This window comes from Dipodomys merriami, unplaced genomic scaffold (genome assembly GCF_024711535.1).
Source record: "Dipodomys merriami isolate MVZ:Mamm:240054 unplaced genomic scaffold, mDipMer1.0.p SCAF_78, whole genome shotgun sequence".
In the NCBI taxonomy this organism is placed as follows: Eukaryota; Metazoa; Chordata; class Mammalia; order Rodentia; family Heteromyidae; genus Dipodomys; species Dipodomys merriami.
Window position 1 is genome coordinate 2,233,418 of NW_027206379.1, and position 19,331 is coordinate 2,252,748.

Here is a 19,331-nt window from a genome sequence, read left to right on the forward strand (position 1 = left end):
CAGGATTACAACTGTGAGTCATGGGACCCCATCTCCTATGTTAAATTTCAGATTAAGTACCTTTAAACTTAAAACTAGAAACGGGTTTAAAACAAAAGCCAAACACTCCACTTTACTCTTTGGAGCCACGCCTCCCAGCTGTACCCAGTAACGCGGCTACACGTCCGCTCAAGTCTCAGAGGGGTTCAGCCAAAGTTACCCTCCTTCTCCCCAAAACCACTCTTTCAGAGGAGAAAAAATCAAATTCCAGACAGGAAGAAACCATAAGGGAAAAGTCACTGATTCTCTCCTCCCCCCCCCAAAAAAAAAAAAACATCTTGTGGACTAAACCACAAGGGAAAAGTTACTAAGTGATTTCCCTCCCTCCCCCCAAATCTAGTCACAAGGTCCTTCATTCAAGGTCTTAATCCTCAAAGGGACTTCCTAGCCTCACTGAGCTCGGGGACAAAATGTACTTTGTGACTGCTCGGTTATTGTTCTCCCAGAAAGGGGGGGGGGACCCGCTTTATCCCGAAAGCGACATTTTTTCCAAACGCCTGCCGCTGGGTGGCCACTCCAGGCGGGGGGTGAGGGGTCCGGATGCGCGGGGTCGGGCTCGGGTTTCGCCGGGGTTGGGGCGCCCGGGTGCCCCCCCCCGGCCGCCCGCGTCACCTGACCCGCCGCCCGCCCCCGCCCCTGCGCCGCCCGGCCCGGCCACCGACCTGATGACACTGATGTGGAACTGGTCCTCGCGAAGGCCTCGCCAGGCGCCGGGCAGGAACTCCTTGCACCACAGGTAGGCCTTGCGGCGCGTGCGGGGCTCGGGCTGCTCCTCGGCCGGCGGCGGCGGCGCGGGCAGCGCGGCCGGGGGCTGCCGGCCGCCCAGCGGCTTGGGCTCCAGCTCGCCCGGGGCGTCGCGCTGCTGCCCCACTCCCGGCGCCGAGGCCGGGCCGCCGCCGCCGCCGCAGCTCAGCAGCAGCCCGAGCGGCGAGGGCTCTGCCTCACCCCCGGTGCAGAACTTGGTCTTCATGCCGGACAGGCGGCCGACGAGGCACGGGCGGCCGCAGCGCGAGAGGGCGAGGCTCAGGGTCCGGCCGGGCGCCGGCCTTCGAGAGGCCGGGCGGGGGGGTCGTTGACCGGCTCGCTGAGGGCCGGGCGGGCGGCGGGCGGCGGGGGGCTGCGCGCGGCGGGCGGCGGTTGAGGACGCGCGGGGCGGGCGACGACGACGAGCGGCTGGGGCGGGCGGCGGCGGGCGGCTGAGGCTGCGTTCCGCGGCGCCCGCCTCTATACAGCGCCGCACGAGGAGGGCCTGGCGTCACGGCCCGCCCCCGCGCTCGCCGCTCATTGGCTGCTCTGGCGCATCACAACCGCCGCCGCCCTCACCAGGTCGCCTTCCCATTGGCTGCCGTGCCGCCTCCCCGCCCAGGGCGCTGAGCCCCCCCCCACGCCCCGAGGCGGGGGCGGAGCCCTGCGGAGGGGGCGTGGCTCCGAGTCGCTCCCCGGGTCGCGGGGATCCCGGAAAGGGGCGCTAGGCTGGGGGCGGGGAGGGGGGGGTGGACGTTGAGAGGGCGCCGCCTCGCCGGGCTCCGGCCTCCCGAGCGGAGCCGGGTCGTGAGCAGCTGGGTGACCGCGTGTGAGGGGTGTCTTGAGCTTTGTGATCGAAACTCTCCGGGGCTGGGCTTTGTGATCGAAACTCCGTGGACCCCTTGAAAGCGCGTGACTTCAGAGGCCGCCGGGGCCTCACCCGGGCAGGCAGGAAATTGGCTTCTGGAGGCCGGCCGCTCTTCCCGCGTGACCTCGGAGCCCCGAGAAATGCTGCGTGTCGTCATACCATTCCCCAGCGCGGTCCGCGCGCTGCCGGGCGCATCCGTGCCGGGTCCAGCCCACGACCCGAGGCTCGCAGGCCGAGGTTCGGAATCGGAGGCCCGGAAGAGGAGAAGGTAACGGACCCGAGGCCGCGGCGCCGGCTAACCAGGCCCGGCCTCTGCTAGCCCGCCGCCTCAGTTTCCCTGTCCGTGGTGCTGAGAACTCTGGGCGAGCGGCCCAGAGCAGCGGGAAGCCGGGGGTTTCCCAGCACCGAGCGCCTGGTTTTGTGGACATTGTCACCTGCCCCCTTACAGGCCACAACCACACGACCATGACTAAGACACCTTTGCCCTGGGCAGGGGGGTGGGGCAGTGGCCCCTGCTCCTGTGTGTCCTCACACCGCCCTCTCTCTTTGAATGTAATCCTAGAAGCAAGTGAAGTAGACATAATATTAAAACTACAACCCAGCCGGGCACCCATGGCTCTGGCTTGAGATCAGAGGATGACTGTTGGAAGAAGCCAGCCTGGGGATGAGAGTTGTGAAACTCTAATCTCCAGATAAACACCCAAAAGCAGGAAGTTGAACTGTGACGTTTGAGTGTGCTGGCCTTGAGCAAAAAAAAAAAATCTAATGGACAGTACCCAAACCTTGAGTTCAAGCCCCACTACCAACATACACAACAACAACAACAACTATGTTGTGAGCTGGGTGCTGGGGGCTCACGCCTGTCATCCTAGCTACTCAGGAGGCTGAGATCTGAGGATCTCGGTTCAAAGCCATCCTGGGCAGGAAAGTCCCTAAGACTCATCTCCAATGAACCACCAGAAAACCGGAAGTGGCACTGTGGCTCAAGTGGTAGAGCGCTGGCCTTGAGCTGAAGAGCTGAGGGACAGTGCCCAGGCCTAGAGTTCAAGCCACTGGATCAACCAAAAAATAAAACAAAACTATACTGGGAACAAGAGAGTTCCCTGGCTGCCAGGAGTGTAGGAAGTCCAGTACAGGGTACACAGGAAATGGCTTCTTTGCAAGAGCAGAAATCTCTTCAAAAAGTGTTTGCACTTATCTGAACCTGCTCCAAGAAAAATGATCTTACTGGCAAAAGCACACAGAGGAAAGGGAACTCTTGACACTGCTGCTATGGAGACAGGCCCAGAAGTAGATGAGGGGAGAGGGAGGTAGGGGAGAGGCTGAGCCTCTGTAGAGGCCAGGCCACCTTTGAAAGAAAGACTCAGAAATCAAGGTCTCCTAGGGAGGCATTTAGATAAGGGAACCAAAGTCCTTGTCTAAAAATATCAGTTCACAAGAAAGTGAGGCCTTGTCACTGGCCTGGGCGGCGAAGGGGCCCCTTTGTCCTCCCACCAGTCTGCTAGTCTCAGACTAACGTTGGAATCTGGTCAAGGGGAGGGAGAATAGAAGCAAGCGGTGGCATCCATAATTTGAACTCTCTTCTTTTTGGCATCTACTGGTCTGGACTATGAAAACTCTCAGGAGCTTTCATGGCTTTGCAGCTCCCCACAGGAGTAAGAAGGTTCCTCAGTAAAGTTCCTGGAACCGGTGACTCACGCCTGTAACCCCAGCTACTCAGGAGAGTAACTAGGTTCAAAGCAAGCCCAGGAAGGATAGTCCATGAGGCTCTTATCTCCAGTTAACACCCAAAAGCCAGAAGTGGAGCTAGCTGTGTCTCCAATGGTAGAGTGCCAGTCTTGAATGAAAAAGCTAAGGGACACAGCCTAGGACCCATACACAACTACAAAAAGCACCATGCATCAAAATTTTCCCACTAGTAATTTTATGTACAGGAAATGCAAATAAAAACAACCCTGAGGTACTACCTTATCCCAATCAGAATGGCCCACATCCTAAATTCATCCAAGAACAAATGCTGGCGGAGATGCTGAAAAAGAGGAACCCTATTGCATTGCTGGCGGGAATGTACACTAATAGGACCACTTTGGAAAGCAAGTGAAGTCCCAGTTCAATGCTTATCAGCAAATGACTTGAGCTGAGCCCCAGTTTCCTCTGCTGTGAAATGAACATGACAATACCTGGTGCACAAGGAGCTGTTATTGTTGATTGAAAGGCCTGAGCTTGGGCCCGAGGAGCAGCATGCAGGAAGACCTATATTCTTCCGGACACTGCAGGGCACAGCCTCTCTCCAGGTGGCTGGTGTTCCAAGATGATGAATGTATGCAGTGCACTGGAAACAATTCACAACCAACAAAGACAATGCTGTCAGGCTGGAGGAGTGGTTCAGTGGCTGAGCACCTACATAGTAACACACAAGAGACCCAAGCTCAAACTGTGGTACCGAAAATAAATAAAAAGGCCAAGCACTGGTAGCTTAAGCCTGTAATCCAAGCTACTCAGAAGGCTGAGATCTAAGGATGACAGTTTGAAGCCAGCCCAGGCAAAAAAAAAAAAGCCTGTGAAACTCTCATTATCTCCAGTTAACCACCAAAAAGTCAGAAGTATAGGTGTGGCTCAAGGGATAGAGCATCAGCCTTGAATGAAAAACAGCCAAGTAAAGGTATCAGGTCCTGAGTTCGAGCCCCAATACCAGCATATTAAAAAAAAAGACAGGTTTGGGGGAGCCAATCAGTTGGCAGAGCACCAGCCCATGAACCAAAGCATGGGGTAAAAAAGTCAAGCTGCAGTGTACGTTCTGATGACCAAAATGTCAGCCTCTACGCATGCGTAGAAATTTGCTGTGGCAGACATTGGTCCAGGGGAGAGGTTGTTCCAATCAGAAGTTGTTGTTGTTGTTGTTTTTCCCTGAGAGAAAGTTCTGAAAACTCTTGCTACTGAAGTCTGTGGGCAGATGGGGTCAGTGGGTGCTGGGCCTCCTGAGGTGTGGAGGGGAGGGGAGAGGACCCCAAGTCTCTCATTCAGAACACTTTCCTGTGTCTGGTCAGGGGAGACCCAGGGGTCAGTGTCACAGCAAGGCCCTCCAGCACACAGAAGGCTCCAACCATGAGCCCTAGCCCTGCCACCTGCTTTTTGCAAGGCCTATTTGAGGAATGGCTTTGTGAGGGCTGGGGAGTAAAGCAGTTGCTCAGCATGTGCAAGGTCCTAGGTTCAATCCTCAGCACTAAGCACCTGGGAAGAGCAGACTTTGTACCTTTTACCTCACTCGCTTACACCAGCCAGGACAGTGAGTCTGATCAGCACCTCATCTCGCAGGTCAGGAGGGAGCGTGACAAGTTGGGGAATGGGGGGGTGACCCATGTGGTCAAAGCCAGCAGGTCCTGGGGACGCTGCCTGGATCCCACCCAGGGACTCTTGTCTTCCGATGTTGTACCCAGAAGACTGTTGGCTACCTAACTGCTTCCTTTGGCTAGGTTGTTGGTACTGTGCCAGTTTCCTAGAGGGCTGGAGGATGAAAGTCCTGGCTCACCAAGCTCCTGACCCTGCAGGCTCGCCAGGCCCAGGTCACACTCTAGATCTGGGTTTCACATACCAATGCCAGCTCAGGATCGGGTTGCACCTCCAGCTAGCAGAACGACAGGGAGCAGGAGCCTTTACTAAGTATCCAGGTTACTCCCCCATCTGGCAGTCTCTGAGCTGAAGTGTGATTTTTATTTTATTTTTTGTCAGTTGTGGGGCTTGAACTCTGGGCCTGGACACTGTCCCTCAGCTCTTCAGATCAAGGCGAGTGCTCTACCACTTCAGCCACAGCACCACTTCCAGTTTTCTGGTGGTTCACGGCCTTTCCTGCCCGGGCTGGCTTTGAACCACAGTCTTCACATCTCAGCCTCCTGAGTAGCTAGGATTACAGGCGTGAGCCATGAGCACCTGGCTTGAAGTGTGATCGTATTTGGCACTTTTCTACCATCCATGCCAACTTCACTCCACAGCTGGGACCCAGAAGCACAGGGGGCTCCGTGAACACAGGTGACATGCCCATACGTCTGGTGAGAGGGGTGGCATTCCCTTTGGTACCCCTGCCTCTCCATCCCCAGGGATCCTGAGGACAGCATGACCGGTACAAGTCTGCCTTTGGAGCTCAGTTCTCAGGAGCTGTGGGCCTTTGGACACAGACAACAGTCCAGTGGTCCCTATCATCAGATGGAGATACTGTAAATGTTCCTGCCCCGTAGGGTTGTTGGGGAGATTCCCTAAAACCACTGGGGAAAGGCTTGGTTGGCATAGATGCAGGGTTCCACTGAGGAGGGCTATGCCTGGTCACTGTCAGCTGGATGCCCGAAGCTGGCAGAGCGCACCTGCCACCCATTAACAGTGAGGACGGCCTGCAGGGGCTTCTCTGTGGGACCGCGGAGCTGGTAAGCACTCTGGCCAGGGGCGCCCAGAGGTGCCAGCAGGGCCTTCTCCATTCTTTGAGGCACCTGGACGAATGGAGTCACCAAAACTGAGACACACCAGAGACTCTTCAGATCAGTGCTTTTGATACATCAAAAATCTCCCGCAAGATAATACATTGATTTCAGATCATGGTAATTGAGGGGTTGATTTAAGATCATAATCGGAAATGGCACAGAGTGAAGGATATTTTTATAGTGTGGCAAGGTCTCTATGCCCATTTGATCATTTACAAAGGACACACACACAGCGCCCAGGCCCAGAGTTCAAGCCCCACGACCGACAAACAAAACAAAACAAAACAAAACAAAAACAAAGCAAAACAAAAAAAAAAAAAAACAACAAAGGACACACACACACACACATTCCAAACCTGAGGGCCCCTTTGCCCCTGTGGAATTGAAGACGGTCTTAGGTCCCCTGGAGTGGATTTCCTCTGCCCTCATACCATGTTGTAAGTCAGATCATGAAAACTCACTCTCCAAATTTGCTAAAAAACCTATCTAATGGTTTTGTGCCGTAAACTCAATTACTTTGCACGTGCTTATGTGTGTGTGCCTGCACTGAGACTTGATACTCAGGGCCTGGGTGCTGTCTCTGAGTTTTTTTTGCTCAAGGCTAATGCAAATGCTCTACCATTTGAGTCACGATCCATTTCCAGGTTTTTGCTGGTTAATTGAAGAGAGTTGCATGGTCTTTCCTACCCAGGCTGGCTTCAGACCACAAATGCTGATCTCAGCCTCCTGAAGCGCTACTAGCGCTTAGTTCACAGGCTGGCTTTTCACCTGATGCTCTTAGGATGATGTCCCCCCCCCCCCCCCCCCCGCAGGACAGGCAGGAGTCTGTGGCTCTGACTCCTGGATGCTAGGACTGGCCACTGCCATCCATGGTTTCGATGTTGAAAGATTTTTTTTTCCTGTCCTAGGGCTTGAACTCATGGCCTGAGCACTGTCCCTGAGCTTCTTTTGCTCAAGCCTAACTCTTACCACTTGAGCCACAACACCACTTCTGGCTTTTTCTGTGTCTGTGGTGCTGAGGAATGGAACCTAGGGCTCTGTGTATGCGAGGCAAGCACTCTACCACTGAGCCACCTTCCCAGCCCTAGATTTCTAAGGGACCCCCAGTCCTGTCCTTGGTGGTGACAAGGACAACTGCCCAGGCAGCTGGCAGTCAGTCCCTTGTCTCCACTCTGTAGAAACCACCAGAGGTGCGTAGAGCCTGCGTGACCTTGGCTGAAACCCAAGTGACTGCTAAGAGGGCCGATGGGGGAGAGGGTCCCCAGGAGCAGAAGAAATGAGGTGACCTTGCCAGACTGGCTGTGTCCTGGGGAACAGAGGTCTCCTCCCCCAATCCAGCACTGGGGTGGAATTCCAGGGCCAGCGGCTACCCAGGGAGAAGGAATCCTGTCTGACCAGATTCCAGCCTGTATGGGCCCTGCCAGCGTGCTGGTTGGGGAGGTTAGCTAACAGGCCAAACCATGGCTTTGGGAGTTGATAGCTAAAGTTCAGGTTGTGTGCGGGAGTAGAGCATAGCATTTTCCCTTTGGTATCACTGGATGGAAGAGAGCTGCCTTTGGGATTATAATTTGTATCTTTCCTGCTGATAACAAATGACCCAAAGCCCTAGGCTGATGCAACTGTTCCCTGTCCCACGGAAACACTGCGGTGCCTCCTAAGCGTCCATCCTGGGGTCACAGGTCAATATCTATCTACCTGGATGACTCCCAGAGCAGCTGTCCCTGTTATCTGAGTGCTCACACCCAAACTGGTGCTGTTTAGTGCTTAGTGCTGTGCTTTTTAAAATGTCAGTATGGGAGCTTGAACTCAGGACCCCATGCTCGCTTGGCTTTTTTATTCAAAGCTCTACCACTTGAGGCACACTTCTAGTTCTGGCTTTTGCTGTTGAACTCGACTCAAGATTTTTCTACCCAGACTGGCTTCCGGCGCTGTCCTCGGATCTCCGCTTCCTGAATCGCTAGGATTACAGGCATCAACAAACCAGCACGGCCAGGCCCGGCTTTTTTTTTTTTTTTTCTCAACTTCAAAAAATAGTATCAATAATATCAACCTTCGTGCTGCTGCAACTTTTTTTTTTTTTTTTTTTGTCGGTCGTGGGGCTTGAACTCTGGGCCTGGGTGCTGTCCCTCAGCTCTTCAGCTCAAGGCGAGCGCTCTACCACTTGAGCCACAGCGCCACTTCTGGTTTTCTGGTGGTTTATTGGAGATAGGAGTCTCACGGTCTCTCCTGCCCGGGCTGGCTTTGAACCGCGATCCTCAGATCTCAGCCTCCTGAGTAGCTAGGATTACAGGCCTGAGCCACCAGCGCCCGGCGCTGCTGCAACTTTCTGTTTTGTGTACACTCTCCTGATCTCACAACTAGGCTACTATTTTCCACCCCCCCCCCATCGGCCCTCCATTTCACCTTTCCTGTGTCGAATCCAGCACTCATAAACACTGCCTGCCTGCCAAGCAGAGACATGCTGTCTGTCGGTGTGTGTCTCTTTCCTGGCTCCTCTCCCACTCATTTGCAGTGAGCTGGGAAGCCTGTGGCCTCTGGGCTACTATTCCCTCCTGGGTCAGCCTCTAATCTATGCCTTCTCTTTTCCTTTGTGTCTAATGTCAAAGGACCCCAGAGTGGAGTTGTCAAGTCTCAAGAGGCCCTCTCCCCGCCACCCCCCCCAGCCACCCAGTCACCACATGATGAGACTACTTAGGCCACCACCAAATAGACTAAGACATGGACAGAAGTGACACAGGTCCCAGCCTGGATCCCTATGCTACACATGGAGAAGAGACCAGGAACACAGGGATGAGTCCATGTGAGCCCCACAGAAGCACAGCTCTGGGCTGTGCAGCCAGGGGCTGCTTATTACAACAGCTAACTTGAACTTACTAACATAGCACTCTTCCCAGCACGGTCAACTGGTCAACCTCAGCCCTAGATGAACTCAGAGCCTCCTTGTCTTCTGCCCTTCTCAATTGCCCATGAAATGCAGTGTTTCCTGAAGAATGTGCTATAACTGGTTCAACTCGTTTTACTTTAAATTTATGGCCAGAAATAAGATGAAGATCTTCACACTTCCCTTTACCTTTTCCCACACATCCTTGTCCAGAAGTGTCCTGACACTGGGACAAAGTATGTGGGTTAAATCATTTATAAACCAGGTACTGGTGGCTCACGCCTGCAATCCTAGCTACTCAGGAGGCTGAGATCTGAGGATCATGGTCCAAAGCCAGCATGGGCAGGAAAGTCCATGAGACTCTTATCTCTAATAAAGCACCAGAAAACTGGAAGTGGTGCTGTGGCTCAAGTGGTAGAGCGCTGGCCTTGAGCTGAAGAGCTCAGGGACAGCGTCCAGGCCCAGAGTTCAAGCCCCAAAACTGAGAACAACAACAACAAAAATTTATAAAGAGGAAATGTTTATTTTGACTCATTGGGCCCCTTTGCTGTGGCCTATGGTGAGACTGAACATCAGGACAGAATATCAGGAAGTAAAAGACAAGAAGGCGCAGGGTCTCAATGTCTCCTCGGAGGACATGGCTGCCGTGACCTTACTTCCTCCTACAAGGCAGGGAGCTTGTTTCTGTAGCAGCTGGGTTGATAGAAGACAGAGTTCACTGTGCAACTCAAGTCCTCTGTGGGTATACAATTGTTCGTTTAAAATTGTTTCCCCGTTCCTATTTGTTTTTTTTTTATCAAAGTATGAACATTTCATAACAAAGTATTGAAAAAATAGTTTGATTATGGAGAACATAAACATGTCTCATGACCCTCTAATTAACAGATAATCAACAGAAATAAGTGCTATGTCACCCAAAGAAACAGGTGAATGATGCCTGGGTCCTCATTCAATGGTGGCCCAGCTGTGAATGGGATGTCTGTAATCTTGGTTATTCAGGGCCGAGATCTGAGCATCACAGTCAAAGCCAGCCGAGACAGGAAAAGTCCATGAGGTTTTTGTCCCCAGTTAACCAGCAAAAGCCAGAAGTTTAGCTATGGCTCAAACAGTAAAATGTCAGCAATGAAAGCTAAGGGACAGCATGCAGGGCTTGAGTTTTCAAGCCCCAGTACTGAAAGTACTCATCAAGCCTATCATTTTCAGTGGATTAAGGGATATATAAGAAATTAATAAACTGGGCACTGGTGGCTCACGCCTGTAATCCTAGCAACTCAGGAGGCTGAGCTCTGAGGACTGAGATTCAAAGCCAGCCTAGGCAGAAAAGTCCTGAAGAGACTGTTACCTCTAATTAACCACTCAAAAACCAGTAGTGGAGCTGTGGCTCAAAGGTATAGAGTGCTAGCCTTGAGCAAAAGAGCTCAAGGACAATGCTCAGGCCCTGAGTTCAAGCCCTATGTCTGACCAAAAAAAAAAAAAATAATAAAGCACCTTCCTGTGGGTTATTAAGGGTGTTCCATAAGGGCTCTGACCTAATGAATGGATTCCTAACATGGTGGTATTATTGGGAGGAGGTAAAAGGTAGAAGGTAGAGCTAGAAGGAGAAAGTAAGTCCTTAGAGCCATTCCCTAGGGCTATATTCTGCATCAGTTCCTTCTTGTATTTACCCTGCTTCCTGTCTGCCAGGATGAATGGCCCTTCTGAAACATCAACTGAAATGAATAATTTCTTTCTTGGGAGTTCTCAGGTGTTTAGTCATAGTGACAACAAAAGAACCGGTAGTATTTCCCTAGTGAAGTATTAATCACTCAAAGGTGATTGGGCCATGAGGCTCTGGCCTCTGGGTGGGTAATGAGTTAGTGAATTGACAGCCTATGAGGGCGTGGCTCTGATGTGAAGTCACACCCTGGTTCCAGTGCCTTGTCTCGCCACGTGACACATTCTCCACGCCATGACATAGCGCAAAGTCCTTCCAAATGCCATTTGGAAACTCCCAGCTTCCAGAAGCTCTACTCTTTATTATTCTTTTATTCTTTGTGTGTGTGTGTGTGTGTGTGTGTGTGTGTGTGTGCGCGCGTGTGCACGTGTGTGTGTGAGTGCGTCGTGCACGCACACACACGCATGCCAGTCAGGCTTGAACTCAGGGCCTGAGTGCTGTTCTTGAGTTTTTTTGCTCAAGGATAACACTCTACTACATGGGCCACAGCTCCACTTTCAGCTTTTTTGGTAGTTAACTGGAGATAAGGCTCATGGATTTTTCTGCCTAGGCTGGCTTTGAACCACAATCCTCAGTTCTCAACCTTCTGAGTAACTAGGATTGCAGGTGTGAGCCACCAGTGGCCAGCACAGAGCGACTCCTTCTCCTTCTCCTTCCCCCTCCTCCTCCTCCTCCTCATCCATCTTCATCATCAATCATCATCATCATCATATTTATTTTGTCGGTCATGGGGCCTGAACGCTGGGCCTGGGGGCTGTCCCTCAGCTTTTCAGCTCAAGGCTAGCGCTCTACCACTTGAGCCACAGTGCCACTTCTGGCTTTTTCTGCTTATGTGGTGCTGAGGAATTGAACTCAAAGCCTCATGCACACAAGGCAAGCATTCTACCATTTAGCCACCTTCCCAGCCCTTATTATTATTATCTTATTATTTTTCAGCAGTTATGGAGCTTGAACTCAGGGCCTGGGTTCTGTCCCTGATTGCTTTTGCTCAAGGCTAGCACTCTACCACTTAAGCTAGATGCCACTTCCAGTTTTCTGGTGTTTACTGAAGATAACAGTCTCACAAATTTTTCTGCCTGGGCTGGCTTTGAACTGTGACTCTCAGATCTCAGCTTCCTAAGTAGCAAGGATTATAGGCGTGAGCTCCCAGTGCCTGGCTAGAACCTCTATTCTTTACAAACTAACCAGTCTGTGGTTCTCAGCCATAGTAATAGAAAATGTCCTAAGATAACCTTGTTAAACAGAAAGCAGCCCAAATAAGACAAGCTGGGATATGTTCACAGGAGTGACTGGTACTTAGCAGATGAGGGGAGCCCAACACACAGCAATGTGGGAGAATCAGAGGTCACATGGCAGGAAAGACTGGCAGAGTGCATATTCTACTTGATCGATTTATATCAGTTGTAGAACAGGCAAAACTAATCTGTAAGGTTAGATGTCAGGGTGATGGTTCCTGAGAAGAACGGCTTGGAGTCTTGTGGAGGAGGGTAATTAATGTTTTTAAGCTAGGAGGTGGTTCCAAAAGATATAACTTGTCTAAAATAAATGAATTGTATGAGCTGTTTGAGAGGCCGAGAACAGGAAGAGTGAGGTTTGAGGCCAATTCGGGCAGAAAAGTTCGTAAGACTCCTATGCAGGTCACAGGTAGGCATAGTGGCATGCACCTGTCATCCCAAGCTATGTGGGAGGCTGAGATTGGAGAGATTTCAGAAAAAAGCCCTGGACACTTTGTCCACTGAAGGAAGATAGACATGGTGGTGTGAGCCTGTCACCCCAACAATGATGAGAAACCAAAAGCAGGCAGACCTTGGTCTACACAGGCATTCAGACGGAGCAAGACCAATGGTAACAGCACCACCAGGAGATGCTGCAGCGGTAACCCTCAGGAAGTACTTCTAGAGCACACATTCCTCATGGAGGCATCCTCAGGCCTGAGCTTGAGAGGCTGGGAAGAGGAGGAGCCATGGTCCTGGCCAGGTATGAAGGCTCATGGGGTGAAGGCTTCGTCCTAGATAGTACTATTTTGAACAGTACCAGAAAAAACATTAGGACGTGGGCCTAACTGGAGGGGAGGCGTGTCCTTGAGGGCTGTATTTTTCCCTAACCGCTGCTTCCTGGTTATCATGAGGAAACCAAGTTTTCTTCTCCGTTCCCTTCTGCTTTGGCACTGTACCTCACCGTGGCATGGAAACCATGGGGCTGGCCAACTATGAATTGAAATTTCTGAAGCGATCAACAAAACCAAGTCTTCCCCTCCTCAGGTCACGTCTCTCAGGTATTTTGTCTCAGCGATGAAAGTCTGACACAGGTCTCTACTTCCATCAGTCTCCCAGAGTGGAAAATTCCCCACTGCGAAGAGGGCATCAGATGTAGGGCAGCTAAACAAAGCAGCCAATGCTGGTACCCAAAGAGCTACTGTCATGTGATCGGTAGGGCAGTGGGTATGTGCCAAGCACTGACTGAGCTTTCCACAGGATTACACACAGTGCCCTCACCTTTGCCCTGTGGGGGTGGGCATGTTACTATTCCTGTTTTGTAGACAGGAAGCAGGTTCAGAGGACTTTGGCCAACTGCCCAGGACTACATAGATGTGGAGCTATATGCTACTCCATGATAGGGGACATCATATTCCAAGTCTCTGCGTAACACTTTAAACTTTGTAGAGCCAGGGGGCCTACTGGCAGCTCAGTGTTTCCCTGCCTCTCTGATCCTTGGTGGTGTAGTGGCTGGAGATCTGAGAAGGGCATTCCTAGCAACCCCTGCAACAGGTTTCTAGATAGATCCTGTCCATCCCAGACCTGGAGGGAAGCAGGAGCAGGGTTAGCAAATAGACACTTGGCCAGTGACCTCTGAGTGTGTGGGTTTTCCTCTAGTTCGCCCCCTTCATGAGCAGAGTCTAGAAGTTCCTCAATACTTAACTTCAAGAGGGCTTCTCTAACCAGTGCCAGTGGCTCATGCCTGTAATCCTAGCTACTCAGGAGGCTGAGATTTGAGGATCAAGGTTTAAAGTCAGCCTCAGCAGGGAGACTCTTATCTCCAATAAACCATCAGAAAACAGGAAGTGGTGCTGTGGCTCAAGTGGTAGAGCACTAGCCTTGAGCTGAAGAGCTCAGGGACAGCACCCAGGCCCAGAGTTCAAGCCCCATGACCGACAAAAAAAAAAAAAAAAGGGCTGCCCTGACCTCCCATTTCATAAGCTTCAAATTCTCTATATCCAATTCCTGTCTGGTTGATAATCCTGTTGTAATAGCCAAATGCTGACGAGACAAAACATAAAGGAATTTGGCACTTAATCCTGATAGCTGTCGTGTGTGTGTGTGTGTGTGTGTGTGTGTGTGTGTGTGTGTGTGTGTGTGTGTTTCCAGCGTAGTGCTCTTGGAGGGGTCGGACCACCTGAGAGGGATGTGGTTTTGTGTTGAGGTGAGCTGGAGAGCCAGCCAGAGGATCACATGTTCATGGCGGTCCCTGGCAGTGGTAGGCTGGCGTGAGAGCGGTTCTCAGGACATGTCCAGGGCCCAACACAGAACAAGTTCTGCGTGCTCTTCTGCCCTTCCTCTAACAGGACTCTCTGGGCAGGAAGACATCCAGGGAGGAGCCATCCTCCAGCATGGCCTCCTGGGAGGCAAAGAGGGGCTGCTGCTGGCCTAGAACTTATGGCAGAGTCTCTGAGCCCTTGCCAGATTATACCGCTACGAGGCCGGAGTGGCTGGGGGCCTCTATCACTTGAGCCACAGCTCCACTTCCAGCTTTTTGGTGATTAACTGCAGATAAGAGTCTCACAGGCTTCTCTGCCCAGCAAGCTTCAGACCACAGTCCTCAGATCTCAGGCTTTTGAGAAGTTAGGATTACAGGCGTGAGCCACCACGGTGCCTGGCTCTAGTGAGCTGTGTCCCTCGCCCAAGGAAAGAAGGTCCACTATGTGGCTAGCCCTTGCTGTAGTTTCTGGGGCACAGGGAGTTGAACATTAACCCCTGGATGAGTGCTTCCAACTAAGCAAACACAGCTATCACATGTCAACAGTAGCTGCCTCCTGGTTGGGCTACAGCTGACTCCCAACCCAGAGCGCCCCGCCTGGTACTGCCTGCCACGCTGGCATGGTGGGGGCGGGGCAGCTCTGCATGCCAGATAGGGCAGGCCAGGTGTTACCTGGGTCAGAACCCTGTGGACGGGAAGGTGGCTTAGTGGTAGAGTGCTTGCCTAGCATGTATGAAGCCCTGGGTTCCATTCTTCAGTACCACACACACAGAAAAGGCCAGAAGTGGCGCTGTGGCTCAAGTGGTAGAACCCAGGGACAGTGTCAAGTCTCAGGACTGGCAAAAAAAGAAAAAAGAAAAAAAAAGAAAAAAGTGACTGGCTTTGAACTGTGATCCTCAGATCTCAGTCTCCTGAGTAAGCAGGATTACAAGCATAAGCCTAAAGGCTAATTTTCTCCGGTGCCGGTGGCTCAAGCCGGTAATCTTAGCTACTCAGAAGGCTGAGATCTAAGGATCAAAGTTCAAAGCCAGCTCCGGGCAGGAAAATCCATGAGACTCTTATCTCCAATGAATCACCAGAAAACTGAAAGTGGCACTGTGGTTCAAGTGGTAGAGTGCTCGCCTTGAGCTGAAGAGCTGAGGGACAGCTCTCAGGCCCAGAGTTCAAGTCCTACAACCAAAAAAAAAAAAAAAAAAAAAGTCTCATGGACTTTCTTGCCCATGCTGGCTTTGAACTGTGATCCTCAGATCTCAGCCTTCTAAGTTCTAGGATTATAGACTTGAGCCACCGGCGCCCGGCCGTCACTTCTGATCAGCACTGAGCTCTCAGCACCTGAGGCTGGTATGTGACGCTGTTGAGTCCACCAGAACAGTAGGCACACATTAGTGGTGATAAAAGGCTCACTCAACAACCATGTTCCTGAGAGTTAAGTCAACTTCACAAGTACAGCCCTGCTTTGCATTCTTATACTCATGGCTTACAAAATCTATGGGAGAGAGCAGGCAGCCATCCCCAGCGATGCCATCCCTTGTGTCTCTGAGGCTGGTGGACACCAGAAGCCTCCTTCTGATTAAAGTTATTCTTTTGCCCTGGAGGCCTTTTGGTAAGGTCGCTATTAAGATCTTGGGTCCAGCTGGGTACTGTGGCTCATGCCTGTAATCCTAGCTACTCAGGAGGCTGAGATCTGAGGATCGAGGCCCAAAGCCAGCCCAGGCAGGAAAATCCGTGAGACTCTGATCTCCAATAAACCACTAGAAAACCGGAAGTGGCGCTGTGACTCAAGAGGTAGAGTGCTCATCTTGAGCTGAGGAGCACAGGGACAGTGCCCAGGCCCAGAGTTCAAGCCCCACGACCGACCAAAAAAAAAAAAAAAAATCTTGGTCCAGCTGGGCAGCTCACGCCTTTAATCCTAGCTACTTAGGAGATCTGAGGATCAAAGTTCAAAGCCAGCCTGGACAGGAAAGTCCTTGAGATTCCTAGCTCCCACGAACCACCAAAAAGCCAGAAGTGGAGCTGTGCCTCAAGTTGTAGACCAACAGGCTTGAGCACAAAAGCTAAACAACAGTACCAAGGGTCTGCCCCAGTACTAGCACAAAAACAAACAAAATTGTGGGTCTAGCAGCCAGCCAGCCTTGGTCTGGTATGTTATCCCTGGGCTACTGTATTCCAGGGGTCTGCAGATAAAGGGTCTGCCCTCTTCCAGGGCGCTACAGGCCACGGCTTCTGGGAGAGCAGCCGAGACTGCCAGCGCCTCCCTCCCACTCCCAGTGTGCCCAACCAACGGCTGAGTTACTGCTGATCTGCACTATGACCAGTGGCCAGGCTCCCGTGACTCTACCAGCTAGAGGGAAAGCAGGTTAAAAGCAGTGATGTCATCGTCTATGGGAAATTCTAGGAGCCAGAGTGGTTTGGCTGGGGGTGTCAGCTCCAGGTATGGTTACAGGCAGAGCCAAGAACACAGACTATGAACGGGAGGCTGTGGCTCTCGCTGGCAAGGTTTCATTCCTTGTGATGGAGAAAGACAGAGGCACTCACTATCAGCAGGGGAGGGGGGGGGTGGCGGCCCCCTTTCCCTTGGCTTATCTGGCTGCTTGTTGAGTGAGCCTGCTTGGGCCCCAGGATGCTGGTCTTGGCTGGGCATTAACTGTGTGTGCGAGGCTGTTGGTGATGGCCATGGTCTGTATCAGATCAACGCCCTGGCCCACCCCATTCCAGGCATCTCAGAACTTGCCACTACCAGAACAAGCAGCCCCAGAGCCTGCCTCTGCCTCTCCCCATTGCTCTGCCAGTCCTGGTTTGGTGGTTCTGTGCGCGCGCGCGTGTGTGTGTGTATGTGTGTGTGTATAGTCTGGGTGCTGTCTCTGAGCTGTTTTGCTCAAGACAAACTCTATTATACCATTTTAGCTATAATAGCACTTCCTAATATTATTAATTGGAGATACAGTCTCATGGACTTTCCACCCCAGGCTGGCTTTGAACAAGTATCCTCAGATTTCAGCCTCCTGAGTAGCTAGGATTCAAGGTGTGAGCCATTGGAGCTGGGCAGAATTTTTCTTCCTTCCTTCCTTCCTTCCTTCCTTCCTTCCTTCCTTCCTTCCTTCCTTCCTTCCTTCCTTCCTTCCTTCCTTCTTCTTTCATTGTGGGGCCTGAACTCTGGGCCTGGGCACTGTCCCTCAGCTCTTCCTCCCAAGGCTAGCGCTCTACCACTTGAGCCACAAGCCACTTCCGGTTTTCTGATGGTTAATTGCAGATAAGAGTCTCATGGACTTTCCTGCCCTGGCTGGCTTTGAATCTTGATCCTCAGATCTCAGCCTCCTGAGTAGCTAGGATTATAGGCATGCCACTGGCACCTGGCTGAATTGTTAGTTTCTTTAGTCATGTCGCCCAATCTCAGGGTCTTTTTTTTTTTTTTGGTCCGGTTGTGGGGCCTGAACTCTGGGCCTGAGCACTGTCCCTCAGCTCTTCAGCTCAAGGCCAGTGCTCTACCACTTGAGCCACAGCGCCACTTCCGGCTTTTTTCTTTTTGCTTATGTGGTGCTGAGGAATCGAACCCAGGGCCTCAGGCATGCAAGGCAAGCGCTCTACCGCTGAGCCAACTTCCCAGCCCCAAATCTCAGGGTCTTTGTTTCAGCCTCCCATGACCTTGCCTCCCACTTATAGTCAAGACAGATAGCCAGTGGCTCACTCCTGTCGTCCTAGCTACTCAAGTAGAGCACTTGCCTTGCATGCATGAGGCCCTGGGTTCGATTCCTCACTACCACATAAGCAGAAAAAGCCAGAAGTGGTGTTGTGGTTCAAGTAGTACAACGCGTGCCTTGAGCTGAAGAGCTGAGGGACAGCACCCAGGCCCAGAGTTCAGGCTTATAACTGACCAAAAAACAAGAACAACAACAACAAAAAAAAGGGTGCTCCATCATCCTTAGACTTCATCTCGGCCATCCTGGGGGAGCTGCCAGTCTGTGCCACCCTGGGCGGGTGTGGCCCTCTCTTTATCTTCAAGTCAGGAAAAGACTCCACCATCCCTCCAACTCTAACTTCTCACTTCCCTTCTGAGGCCCCAGTGGAGGCTTCCAGGTTCAACTTGCCTGTCCCTGGCCACCTCCTCCCTGGGATGTCATTCGTGTTCCTGCTCCACAGCCAGACTTGCTCTGCTCTTCCCTCCCCAGCCAGCTGGCTACGCCTCAGCGCGGCCCTGGCTGTGCTTGCCAAGGTCATGCAGGTCGGGCAGCCAAGTCCTCTGCTGCGTTCTCGCCTGTGTGTGTGTGCGTGTATGTGTGCGTGTGCGCGTGTGTGTGTGCGCACACATGCTCTCCACGCACGCTTGAACTGGGTCTGTTATACCTTAGCTTTTTTAAGGCTGGTGCTCTATCACGAGTCAGCTCCACTTCCAGCTTCTCGGAACTTGGTGACTGGAGGCTCGTGACTTTCCTGCTGGGGCCGGCGCGAGCGCCCCGCATCCATCGTCTTCTGAGCGTGTTCAGGGGTCTCAACTGTCCTCAGTAGCCAGCCATGGCTTGGCTTTAATTCAAGCCCTGCTTTCCTCAACCTCAGATGTTCCGTACACACTGGGGGACCAGCCCTGTGTCCCTGTGTCCCCGTGGCACAGCATGAGCAGGGCAGGCTTTGTAGGAAGTGCGCAAGGTGCAGGATCTGGTAACAGAGCAGCTGCACAGTGCCACTGACCCTGCAGTCATGTCTTGATCTGGAAAGACATGAGGGGCAGAGGGGCAGGAAGAGGCGTGGAAGTGTTGGTGGTATATTCACTCCACAACTTGGCCACTGAGCCTGCTGCTCTTCATAGAGGATCTAAGTCCCCTGACCCTCTGGATCCCCACCACTAGCCAACACAGAGAAGGCCCATGCGCTCTGGGACTGGGGTGGGGTGGGGTGGGGGTGAGGTGGTGAGGACAAAGCCGGAGCCTTCTCACCTTCTCGGCAGCCAGGGGCATGCATGCCTGGCATCACCCCAGGGGCCAACCAAGCGTGGGGCTCTTTGGAACCTGCTCTGAGTGCTACTGTTTTGTTTTTTGTCGTTGGTTTCTTTTGCAGTCTACACAATGGGATGCATGTTGATGACTCAAAAGCTGACCAGAGTCAGGCAGGGGTGGCCGAGTCTGTCATCGCAGCTACTCAGGAAGCTAT

At 52.3% G+C, this 19,331-nt stretch overlaps 1 protein-coding gene and 1 long non-coding RNA gene across 4 annotated transcripts in view; one reads left to right on the forward strand and one right to left on the reverse strand.

Moving 5' to 3' along the window:
- Chka (choline kinase alpha) overlaps window positions 1-1,226 on the reverse strand; it is a 47,165-nt gene extending 45,939 nt beyond the window's left edge. For 2 of the 3 annotated variants that reach the window (XM_070009485.1, XM_070009484.1), the window contains exon 1: window positions 702-1,222. In XM_070009485.1, coding sequence (XP_069865586.1) covers window positions 702-1,009 — 308 coding nt within the window. In that variant the 5' untranslated portion in view covers window positions 1,010-1,222. Of the gene's footprint in view, window positions 1-701 lie in introns of all 3 variants that reach the window. The other variant, XR_011369191.1, reaches the window with a different exon arrangement.
- The window catches only part of LOC138818568 (uncharacterized), a 75,105-nt gene continuing 56,473 nt past the window's right edge, over window positions 700-19,331 (forward strand). Inside the window, exon 1 of the long non-coding RNA XR_011369192.1 lies at window positions 700-775. This is a non-coding gene — a long non-coding RNA (uncharacterized lncRNA). The remainder of the gene's footprint in view (window positions 776-19,331) is intronic.